Source organism: Bombyx mori, chromosome 6, assembly GCF_030269925.1.
Source record: "Bombyx mori chromosome 6, ASM3026992v2".
Taxonomy (NCBI): Eukaryota; Metazoa; Arthropoda; class Insecta; order Lepidoptera; family Bombycidae; genus Bombyx; species Bombyx mori.
This window is the reverse complement of record NC_085112.1, coordinates 8,170,051-8,182,732: the sequence shown is the minus strand read 5'-3', so window position 1 is coordinate 8,182,732 and position 12,682 is coordinate 8,170,051. Positions and strand designations below refer to the sequence as shown.

At 38.0% G+C, this 12,682-nt stretch overlaps 1 protein-coding gene across 16 annotated transcripts in view; it reads right to left on the bottom strand.

Moving 5' to 3' along the window:
• LOC101745685 (protein lap4) overlaps positions 1-12,682 on the bottom strand; it is an 82,569-nt gene that overhangs the window by 2,620 nt on the left and 67,267 nt on the right. For 7 of the 16 annotated variants that reach the window (XM_038011696.2, XM_038011693.2, XM_062669028.1 and 4 more), the window contains 11 exons: positions 12,381-12,539; positions 11,466-11,609; positions 10,661-10,756; positions 9,934-10,017; positions 9,542-9,661; positions 5,169-6,503; positions 4,646-4,751; positions 4,130-4,301; positions 3,300-3,438; positions 1,985-2,080; positions 1,416-1,595 (listed from right to left, as the gene is read on the bottom strand). In XM_038011696.2, the coding sequence (XP_037867624.1) occupies positions 1,416-1,595; positions 1,985-2,080; positions 3,300-3,438; positions 4,130-4,301; positions 4,646-4,751; positions 5,169-6,503; positions 9,542-9,661; positions 9,934-10,017; positions 10,661-10,756; positions 11,466-11,609; positions 12,381-12,539 (2,631 nt within the window). Of the gene's footprint in view, positions 1-359; positions 403-1,415; positions 1,596-1,984; positions 2,081-3,299; positions 3,439-4,129; positions 4,302-4,645; positions 4,752-5,168; positions 6,504-6,765; positions 8,283-9,541; positions 9,662-9,933; positions 10,018-10,660; positions 10,757-11,465; positions 11,610-12,380; positions 12,540-12,682 lie in introns of those variants that run through there. The other 9 variants (XM_062669026.1, XM_062669022.1, XM_062669032.1 and 6 more) reach the window with 9 other exon arrangements.

Genomic DNA, 12,682 nt, shown 5'->3' with positions numbered 1-12,682 from the left:
TTAAAACAACGATTACAATATTAGGAATTTGCAGGAAATGCAATAAGCTGTAAAATATTCGAAGCTGAAATACGGTTATTATAAAAGACAATTAGACAAATTTCAAATGAATATTTAATTAAGTCACATTTTGTTTGTGTTTCTTTCGAATTAAACGGCTGCCATGTTTGAGTCCGTATTTCAGCTATTTGAGTCCGATAGAGAAAATGACAATCGATACAAACATACACAAACAGTAGGAACTAGAAACATACAGACGAAAGTTTATATTCGTAATCTCAATGAGTCATTTTGTCCTCCGAACTCTTGTTAGGTCCCCGTACAACAAACATTATGCGTAATATAAACGGAACAAACCGTTGTCGTTGCCGATGATTACGGTGTCTAGAATCCCGGAATCGTCTGACAAATACAAATAATACACAATAATTAAACATGCCATGCTGAGATTCATGCAGCTCTCGTGTAGATAATTCAGTGAGAGGAGTATTCCTTATTAAACATACTTTATATTTGCATCAGTTTTGTGTTCTAATTAGATATATTAATATATACAACAAACAATACAAGCTATTTGGTTATACATATATTGTTATATTTAAATTATAATTGTGTAGTAATTTTCTATCTACATCGTTTTGTTTGGGTGTGCCATGTGCGCTCAGAATACCCCGCGGCATAAATTACAATATACACGTCAATCGTCAATGTCGTTTAGAACGTTTTGTGGAAGTCAATGATGCATCAGAGTCCGTATCGTCAAGGTCAAGTCGCAAATAGAATTGCATTTGAAAGCGAAGCGTTTTGCAGATGTACAAACGTAGGTCCGATAAGACACGGGCGCTGTGTCCAGCTCAGAGCGCAATGTACAGCACGCAGCGCAACGTACTGTGTGCGCGCGAGATCATGTCCATCGGGGCCAGAGGCGACGCGCGGGGGACAGCTCGCCCCACCTTCGCCCGCCTCCCCGCATTTGTCTGACGTCGAGTGTTGTCCTTGACGGTTGTGACGCGCGCTTATCGATATCGATAATTTACGCTAGCGCTATTGTGTTGTTTAACCATAAATACGACGCTTCCAACAAGCTCAGGTAGAAAAAAAACCAACCGAAAAAAGATACATACTAATTCCGACTCTGATCTGTCGGTTGTCTTTTCATTAGATAGTGATTGAATTAGAATTTCAAAAAAAATATTTTTCTCTTTTAGAAATAAACAAGTAATTACTTATGACATTTATATTTTTCATAAATTGCAAAATTACCTTAAGTTACATTAAACCGAATTGACCGCTGTTGACTAAATCGGTAGTTATTATCGACATTACCATAATTAATTAGGTCACAGCACTACCGCATTCCTCAGGATGGACGTGAACTCGCGCGCCTACTGTACATTGCTTGCTCTAACGCGTACCTCTTTCTCAATGACTTTCTCAATGTACTCGACGGTGTGCACTTTAGTCTCGCCGGTCGCCGGGCACACGTATTCCTCGGTGCGTAGGGTTATGCGCTCGTCTAACAATTTTTCCTTCTCCTTGACGGCCAGTATAGGGCCCGGTTTAGTTCGTAACGCGATACGTGGCAGGGGCCAGTTCTATAATAATATTTCAAAGCCAATATTGACATTCACACGGCAGCGGGGAACGAAACAATACGCCAGCGAAGCGACATCGAGACCCGCCCAAAACAGACATACCAAATTATTATTGTTAGTTTTAGTCGTTTTGTTACCACGTCGTGTGACTCTAATTATTATTGTGTAGCGTCAGAAGTTTTAATTTCATTAAATATCAGATTCACGGATCACCGTGACAGACATTCCAGTTAATTACGTTTACGGTAACAAACAAATTTAATAAGTTAAATTACAAATATAACGGTGTTAACAGACATTCTTTATTTAGCCGGGTTATTGAGACACAATGCAACAATGCATTAATTAGTATGGTTCAATGGAACAGCGTAGAGTACAAAATGAAATACCTCTGTCGGGGATTTGTCTCTCGGCGGGATCTCACCGATAATTTCAGTCGTGGGACCCACCATGCTCTTTATGACTTTCTGTGATTCAAGAGCCTCCTGTAAAATTATAATGTTTACATACACACTGCTTCTAGATATTATTATTTTTTCTTTTATTGCTCATGTGGGAAGACGAGCTCAGAGCCCACCTGGTGTTAAGTGGTTACTGGACAACGTAGATGCGCCACCCACCTTGAGATATAAGTTCTAAAGTCTCAAGTATAGTTACAACGGCTGCCCCTTCAAACCGAAACGCATTACTGCTTCACGGCAGAAATACGCAGAGTGGTGGTACCTACCCGTGCAGACTCACAAGAGGTCCTACCACCAGTAAAAAAGGGATGAAACGCTATTCGGTTTAAGAGACATCTTTGTAATAATTAAAGGTGCGTTTTATTTGGTATTAGCATCAACAGTACGATGTTAATAATTGAACTTCAATTATTAACTGCACTCCATTCAAATAGCTGAAGAAGTTTTTTGTTATGATATTTTTTCCATAATTTAAGTTTAAATGGCTATTCTGTAAAGTTGCCAAAAAAAGTGTCGCTTAAAGTTCACCTCTCAATATAGTAGTAGATTGAAAAGGAAATATTCTGAGAGTTTTCTATTCTTTTGGACCTAATTTAGTTTTAATATTTTTGTTAATTAGTTAATTGTATCAGTTCATTTGACAAATCTGATTAAATATAAAAAGCAAATACCAGGTAATGTTTAAAAAATTTAAAACGGCTTGTAGGAGCCAAGTTTCGTGTCTATTACAACAATTGTTCTAGTTTAGTAGTTCTGGTACCGCGCCAACTCGAGCGTGCTAATAATGAATCGTTATTACATATATGGACTAATAATCTGTTTGCCCATCCGGCGTTAACTGGCTACCAGAGTCAATAAGCATTACATTAAACAAGGTGAATACCACTATTCACTTTGAAACATGAGATCAAAATCTTAATTGTAATGTGTAATACAACTTTGTAATACAACAGCTGTTCCACCCTTCAAATCGAAGCTGTTACTTCTTCTTTTTCCTATTCGTACACTCTTGACAGAGTGGTCGTGGTTATGCATCAGTCGGATCCTTGGATACCGCGACGCCATATGACACGATGTTTCGCAGAGTGAGAGCAATCATTTATGTTGGAGTGAGTTAAAGATTTTATGAGGTCGGTCCATCGTGTTGGACATCGTCCGCGAGATCTTTTGCGGAAGCTGTTAGTAGTAGGTAGTTGTTAGTGAGCCTGCATTCATTAGTATATATGAGTGATGCGGCAAGGACCTGTTCGAGCGAGCGAAGTCGCGCCGCGCGCCAGGCCGCGCGCCGGGCGGCGCGGGCGGCGCTGTCCTCGGGCGCGGCTCCCGGCCGGGCCTCGCGACGCCGTTGAGACTTCGCGGAGGGACTCACGCCACCCGATCTACTGGAAAATTGAATATATGTCATAAATGGCCTTTTTACTGGTGGTAGAACCTCTTGTGAGTCCGCACGGGTAGGTACCACCACCCTGCCTACTTCTGCCGTGAAGCAGTAATGCGTTTCGGTTTGAAGGGTGGGGCAACCGTTGTAACTATACTTGAGACCTTAGAACTTATATCTCAAGGTGGGAGGCGCATTTACGTTGTAGATGTCTATAGGCTCCAGTAACCACTTAACACCAGGTGGGCTGTGAGCTCGTCCACACATCTAAGCAATAAAAAACAAAAACAAAAATGGTAATGATCAGAAGATTTTCATAACAATATATCAGATTACAGTTACAGCAAAGTCGCTGCCCACTGTTGAGTAGTCTCCTCAAACATCGTTTGAAGACTGATATATTATAGCGTTCTGGAAACTTCGTAGAGGGCAGTGTGCTTAGTGCGAGTTAACGTTTTCGATAGCGTAAAAGTTAACCCAAATTTGTATGCAGTTGGAACAGCGCCCCTAGCGGCAAACGTAGGCAAACATTCCAACTCCATACTTTGAGTTAACTTTTACGCTATCGAGAACGTTAAAAAACTCGCACTAAGCATACAGTTCATGTCAAAGCCAGAAATAGACCCAATTATAGTAGACCTTTTAAGTGTTTTGCTTAGAACAGATATTTATAAAAAATCCATTAAAATACTTACGCATGTCCGTTCTCATATAGTTCATCGTCGGAGTGGCTACTGTATCCGCTGTGCCGGTCCTCCCCGGGGGACCAGGAGCCGAGCTCACTCCGAGATAACGAAGCCATCTTCCTTTCCTCTTCTTGCTTCAATTTCTCCACCTCATCTGCTGAGAGGAATGTGAATACTCTCTCTGAAACAAAATAATTATTCGGTACAAATGACAAAAGCGACGTCAGGTAGTTGTTAGTTTCGTAATAGGAATTTTGGACCTTCTTACAACACTGGAGGAAGATCGAATTCAAACTGTTTTAAGTTTATTTTTATACACATATTTATTTTGTAAGTTTATTTTGTAAGTTAAGTGTGACTATATTCCTAAAAGTCTGGACTGATTTTGATGTTTTTTATGCATGTTTGAATGGGTTTCTGCATAGTTTACTTGCAGATATTGCAATCGGGTTCTAGTTATTTTTCAGGGCAGGACTACGTCTGCCGCGCTAGCTGACATCTTATATATTTTATTTTAAGAATTACCTGGTTTAGGTGACGGTTTGTGGCTCTCTTCCATGGCGTTCTCAAAGAACTTCTTCTTATCACTAACAGATGCTTTCACAAAATTACCAGAATGAGGTGGGGAAGCCTAAAAATGCAAATTTAATCTCTTATTATATTTATTATTGATAACGTTTATTTATTTTTTAAGTGAACATATAAAAATAATGATTAAAAAGCGTAATGATAGTTATATTTACAAGCCATCATAAACCCCTTCCTCCAGGCGTAACAACCATGCAGTCAGTAGTTGTTAATATGAAAAATAATAATTAAATAAAAATATGTTTCCGTTAGTAAAATTATATAAACATGCAAAACATAAGTAAATGCAGTTCAACAAAAACATTTGATCGGCACAATAACAAAAAAAAATTGAAGTATGGAGGGACGACATGTGGTGTGAATTTGTTTGTCATGTATAATCAGTTTGTTTGACGACGAACACAACCAAAAGAAGCTGAGTGTTTTTGTGCGAGGGTAAGAATCCTTGATTGATGATTACCTCGCCGATGGCAAAGGCTTTGATTTTGCTGCTCCATGCGGGTTTCAGGGTGGTCGCGGGCGAGGAGCCCCCTTCCCTCAAAGACTCTGAGCTGTTCGACAATCTATCGTATTCCGTTGCCGTCGATGCTTCGTCAAATCGGACTCTTCTCTCTGACTGTACACTTTTAGATCCGTCACTGCTAGCGGACATAGTTCGAGTCACATTCGCATTGATATCCGTGCTTAACGGACTCACGTCACGACTAATAGCGGGTCTATAAGGACTGGTCCGGTGGGGAGTACCTACCGGTACAGGAGATGTGTAGGGGTTGTAAGTTCCAGCAACTGTGGTCAATGAAGGGTATGGGTTGATAGCGGGGTACGTGTTCGAATGTGCCATTACTGGTGAAAAGTTTTGACATCTAAGATCTCTTAAGGATTGATGTAAGGGTTGTTCTGTGTCATCATCAAAGTACGTTTTGTCTGGATGCAAACTACAAGGAGAATTAGGAACGTGTGATACGGATGGTAATGTTTTATATCGAGCTTGTAATAGTGCAGGGGGGTCAGGCTCTCCAGTCGAACTGACAGATAATTCTCTATGAAACACATTATCGCTGTCCGCACGTGCCAGTTCTTTCGTTCGAAAAACTTGATACGCGGGCACTTCCGAAACTATTGATGATCGAGTCGGTACTTCAGCAATAGTAGAGGTTTCTATTACTTTGGGAAACGCACCGTAATTGATCGGGGGAGGACCTTCTATTACAGAAGAGGCTGAAGAGTTCGAAGACTGCATGGATGTTTCAGCCACAACGGGCCCTGGTAAGACTAAGCGTTCTGGGACAATGGTTAGGAGTGGAGGGCCTGGGTCGATAGATTCTGTTTGTCGGAACGTATTTGGCGAAGCGTCACTTACGTAGCTGTCGAACAGCGGCGGAGGCGGTATTATGAGGTCATCGGGGAGTATTAAACTCGCTCTCGACACGGGTTTCGATACCTTCGTATCTGTTTTTAGTGATTTATTTCGGATTAGTAAGGAGCCGACTCCCTCGCATGCATCGTTAAGGTCGGTAGCGGTCTCCGTTCGATCCGTATCATGCTCTGCATGCGATTCTAAATGGAATGAGTTGTTGTTCATCGAATCTTCTCGAGGGTCCGAGATGAAACTAACTCGCTTCGTTTGCGGTTTTCGGGGAACTTGAGGTTTCTGTTTGACCGGGGGAGGCGGCGGCGGCTGTAGCGGACGCTGGAGGGCGGGCTCTAGCGGCGAGGTCGGGGTCGCGGGGCTGCGCACCTTCTGTTGTATCGACACGGGTAACGGAGACGAAGGCGCCGCTTGCGAACTAGACGTCTGACCAAAACCAACATAACGCACTTCATCAACTTGTGCCATTCTTTACGGTAACGTAACGATTACCATATAATTACAGAATACACACGTCCTCTGGATCTGAACGTGTCGTTTGACTGTGGCGAAGCTTCTTGCACAAAAACAGGAGTATAAATTAATAATTATTCAAAATTATATTTTTTATAGCAAACAGCGAATAACAAAAATCTTCCAAAATAAATGTCACGCAAAATATGCCAAAATTAAAATTAAATAACAAAACTTTTCATTAACATCATAATATTTTATTATTAAAAGATATTTTTAACGCAGATTATATTGTATATTTATAATTAAAAGAAATATAAGGGACAGTTTTCCTTAAATAAATTGGCAGTAACTGTTTTTTGGCCAAATATATAATATATTATTTATTACCTACGTATTTTTTGTAATGTAATTGCACACAAGTTACTGTAGCTAAACTGTAAAATGATTCCTAAGATAAATTTTATGAAACGTACATATTTCATTAACGAATACAAATCATTGATATTTACGCTTGTAAATTTAAAAAGCGGCGAATGAAATGTTATGAAAGCGAAATATCCAAGTAAAACCGATCGAGGCGTTTTGTTTTATTTTTATTTCTCTACAAAATTGGTCTCCTGCAATGAAGTCATCATTGTACAGTCGTCACAAGTAGGTACAAAACACTACAAACAGACAGTTTCAGATTAAATATGTAAAAGTTCTCAGAAACTATTGCATCATCATTCTACTGTTTGGTCAATCAGTAAGATCGATTAGTTTTTGTACTATAATTTACATGTAGGTAGATATTTTAGCAAAGTATGTTTTCGTTTTCTAATTTACCCAATAACGTATGTGTTAACAGTACAAGGTAGAAATGACTACTTTTAAATATTTTTTCTTGGATTTTCTCTATGTATGCACCCTTTTTCCTTAAAATAAATGGAATTAGTTAATTGTATAAATATAATAAAGTGTGTATACTATGTTGTATTTACATGAAAAACATGGGATAATACTATTATTTATGTGATTTAAACACAATGGTTTACAATATTATATAATGTATAGATTAATCAATGTATGTGTGTCTAGATAAATAATAGTAATTTGAAAAATCGCAGAATAAATTTGAATAATAACACGTTTTGAATTAAGAAAAGGTTATTACTTGTTCAGATCTTTTACACGTGAAAACCATTTAATCGATTTCATACAAGTTTATTTGTTATCAGCGAACAAATAAACGATATACAATCATCATAACAAAAAAAATCTGGGAAAAAAATCCGTGGTCATTACTACTATGGTGATTACTATTATTTACCTTGTACAATTGAAGTTTATATAAAACAGGATTACGTGAAACCAACAACTTTGTTCAGGATTTCCATTTATCTCGTAAAAGAACGTCGAAACTTATAAAATCAAAATAATATAACGCCAAAATAAACACGACATTAAACCATAAAACAATATATTTAAGTCTCAAATTAATAAATCTACTATTTTGTAAATTAAATGCAAATAAAATTCTTTAAAAAAAGAACTCTATGAAACTTTTTCGAGTGCACATCGATAATATAAAATGGATACCCCGAACATGACCTTATACACAAAAAGGGCCGACGTAGACATCACACATGACGCTAATTGGACAAGTTATAGGTTTTACTTAATTTAATGAATATTATTTACACTAAACGTGGACAGACGGTTAATGTAGTAACACTAAATGTTTCCTTCCTTTTCCTCTGGATTAGAATTCTGCAATGGACGTAATGTTTATTGGTCATTATAAAATGTTTAGAATCCCTTCGCTGTGTTAGGATGGAATTTATCCGTCACAAGAAGCTGACACTTGACGACATAGAAACAAGCTAAAATAACATTTATTTACTCTAAACTCTAAACACAAAAAAATAATTTCCTACGACAGTTCAAGTCACGACCTTCGGCAGGATAAAACATAAACAAATTTAGGATTCATGCAAACGCTGTTCTAGTTCTCGTAGTTACATATGTATGTAAGATATTCATAGAACATTGAAAACAGACAAGTGTTCGGAAAAGGTCTCATTAAAGTGCCACCCGCCCAATCCATACAATCCAACTATATATAAGGCTAAGTCTCCAATATACTAAACAACATTTATTTTGGAAGATAGTGTTAAGAGATTACTTATATTAAGATAGAGCATAATATTCAAATTCGACTATATTACAAATAATTTACGCATATTTTCATGCAAGCAACAAGTCTAAACTACAAATAGGGTAAAGTGCATGCTGACCCTAACAAATTAAGGGCTATTCATTTAAAGGTGCAAATATAAAACTCAAAAATATATTACAATAACTTCATGCTTTAATATTTGTAAAAATATAAAGCAAATATTTTCTGAAAATAGTATTAATCGTTCACAAATATACTTAAAAAGTACAAGCACATAATATTAATTAAGATTGTTTTCGGCTTTCACTGTATGAGATTTGGTTTTCAAAGTTATCCTTTATTTAGAGGTGATAGGATAGTAAATTGGTTATTTGAAAATTTAGAAAATACCCGAATATGTTCTTTTTGTTATTTTCATTCAAATAAGACAATTATGTTTTAAAATTAGATTTTTGAAACTAATAAAAATATGTAAGACCTCTGGCTGAATGAACTAGCAATAGGCTAATCATCTGGCACGACCTAGCCACTTTTTTTATTGCTTTGATGGCTTGACGAGCTCACAACCCACCTGGTGTTAAGTGGTTACCGGAGCCCATAGACATCTACAACGTAAATGCCACCACCCACCTTGAGACATGAGTTGTTCGGTCTCACTATGAACAGTACAACGGCTGCCCCGCCCTTCAAACCGAAACGCATTACTGCTTCACGGCAGAAATAGGCAGGGTGGTGGTACCTATCCGTGGGGACTTACAAGAGGTCCTACTTTATATGTACTGCATTTAGCTTACGAATTACTCTTATTAATATTTTTGTATAAAGGCCGTTTGGTTTGTCGAGAACTAACCTGAGGTTGGAGGGTGTGTTTGGACATGACCACCGTGGTCGTCTTGTGCTGCGGCTCCGGCGAGTGAGACGGAGCGGGCTCCATCGCCATACTCTCGACGGCGTGAACTATATCTAACACCTAAAATTGCATCACGGACTTCTTACTCCTTTTTTTTTATATTTTGAAAGATATATGACAGAGTAATAATATATTGTTTTTAAATTTTGTTTAAACTCACAGGAAAACAAGCAGTTAAAACACAATCCTATTAATTTCTACCTATTTACATTAAATTCTGAGAAAAATAAGTGAAACCTATTTATCCCAATATCCAACTCATGTTCTTCGTAAACGCGTCGTGCACGATACCGCTTACACGGACATTACTCATCTCAATAACAATTACTGACCTTTTCGGGTGTAGATTTCCCTCCCATTTCGGCGACTTGCTTCTCGTGTTCAAACTCAACTAGATCCTGTTGATAATGCTGCTCCTGAAAGATTAAGATAAATCTAGGTATAAATAAGCAAAGACAAATCAGTTGCCTCATTGACTCCTTAGACAAGCGATTTTAATTTTTTTTGTAGCCATTGATGGAGCTTTAAGGTTTTCAACTTTTTCTTTTTCCATAAAGACGAAATAGTTGTGTATCTATTAAACTTTTGCTTGATGGTGGTCTTAAGATTTTTTTCCCAAATGTTTACAAGAAAACAAAAGAGATACGGAAACTGTATCTAAATCCTGAGATTTCCTTGATTATGGTTGAAATTCGGTCACCAGACGAAGAATACAGAATTAAATTTTGCGAATGATTTTAATAAATTCAAAACACTGATTTTTAAATCAATGAGTAATAGTACGTGTTTATTAAAATTCTATATAGACTAAAATTAATCGATCTGATGGTACGTTTTAATTTATTATTTAATGATTATATTATATACAACATTTATTTATAGGCATAAGGTAACGTGCTTGAATGCAAACAATTTGTGCTCGTGAAAATCGAGACATGCACATAATTTCGCACTTATCTAATAAATTCCCACATTACAAACATTCATTTTTTTTGTCTCATTGAAAATGTGCAGTAAATAATACGAGTTTTAAAATATAAATGTATTAAGCATACTGACCGGTTGTTGGCTGTGCAACGGTTCGTCCCTATCCAGGCTTGACGTTGAGTGAGACAGAGAGCCGCCGGTTTCAGTCGTCCCGCTTTCGCTACCGGTCTGCGCAACACACACGCATATTGCATCTCTTTCTAGCGGTTACAGCGTATTTATAGTTTAGTGTTCATTGCGTGCCCTAGTTGCCGGATGTGCACCAAAACAATTGTGTCATATTCATTGAGTAAAATGTTTTTTAAACATGCAATAGAATTAGGATCCACACTTTGTAAGATTTCGTTCGTTAGTGGATTGTTTATTTTGAGCTGCGTTTATTTTATTATAAGCAGACATTGACGTAGTCAGGGCTCATACTTGTGGGGGAGGAAGACATATTAAAAAAAAAACATTTAAACCGAAATGACAATTAATATAATTTTTTTATAATCCTGATGATATTAGCTAGGATATTGGAAACGAAATTATTATTGCATTTTCATCGGTCCTTGATGCATAAGTAATTTTTCAAGACAAACATTTTTTCTGAATGAGACATCTCAACTATGCCTGTAGGTATGTATTTTTTACCTATTATACTTATAATAAATAAGCAGTAAAATTTTGGTTATTCCCATATATTGTATGTCCATAGTGGATTATGGGATAATAATAAGCATTATAGGAGGGTTATCTGTAATAGTTATTTCTATAGATTGTTTTTTTTTGTTTGTTTCACCTCTGTCTACGCCAACGTATAAGGTGTCTGTGTAAGCACAGTGTTTCGTTGTGGTAATGCACTGAGACATGCACGCGTAGCCGGCGGGTGACTCACCGTATACTTCTCCGGTCTGGTGTATCCTTGGCAGACAACCAGATGGAGCGGCGCGAGCGTGGCCGAACGCAGCGCGTTGACAGCCTCCGCGTGGGTCGCTCCCAGTAGCGAAATACCGTTGACTTCTAACAGACGCATGCCGACCTGTCGATATTTTCATTATTGCTTAGATGTGTGGACGAGCTCACAGCCCACCTGGTTTTAAGTGGTTACTGGAGCCCATAGACATCCACAACGTAAATGCGCCACCCACCTTGAGATATAAGTTCTAAGGTCTCAGTATAGTTACAACGGCCGCCCCACCCTTCGAACCGAAACGCATTACTGCTTCACGGCAGAAATAGACGGGATGGTGATATCTACCTGTGCGGACTCACAAGAAGTCCTACCACCAGTAATTACGCAAATTATAATTTGGCGAGTTTGATTTTTATTACACGATGCTACTCCTTCACCGTGGAAGCCAATCGTGAACATTTGTTGAGTACGTATTTCATTAGAAAAATTGGTACCCGCCTGAGATTCGAACACCGGTGCATCGCTCAACACGAATGCACCGGACGTCTTATCCTTTAGGCCACGACGACTTCAAATTGCATTTAACTTTAAAGATATTTTTACTGGTGGTAAGACGTCTTGTGAGTCCGAACTAGTAGGTACCACCACCCTGCCTGTTTCTGCCGTGAAGCAGTAATGCGTTTCGGTTTGAAGTGGCAGCCGTTGTAACTATACTGAGACCTTAGAACTCATATCTCAAGGTGGGTGGCAGAATTTACGTTGTAGATATCTATGGGCTCCGAAGATCACTTAACACTAGGTGGGCTGTGAGATTATCCACCCATCCACACAACAAAAAAGATATTTTTAAGTAAAATGTTGACATTGACATTTTTAATGAACATAGTTTTTGTTTACCTTGAGCCTGCCATCCCTTCTGGCCGCTCCGCCGCTGTTGACTTTTGATATGAAAACTCCCTCATCGTTGGGATCGTTAGGGTTGCCACGCTGTCCTTTAAGGCCACCCTTGATATGCATACCGAGTTTCTCGCCTTCTTGTTTTATGATCGTTAATTCCTGTGTAATAATATTTAAATATAAATATTTTAAGGACATTTTTTTTTAGGTCTCATTTAGCTTTTTTTTCTATCTTTACAAATGTAAATTCGGATTTTAGTATTACAGTGACTTTTTTTATTAATTTTATTTATAAAATTTAC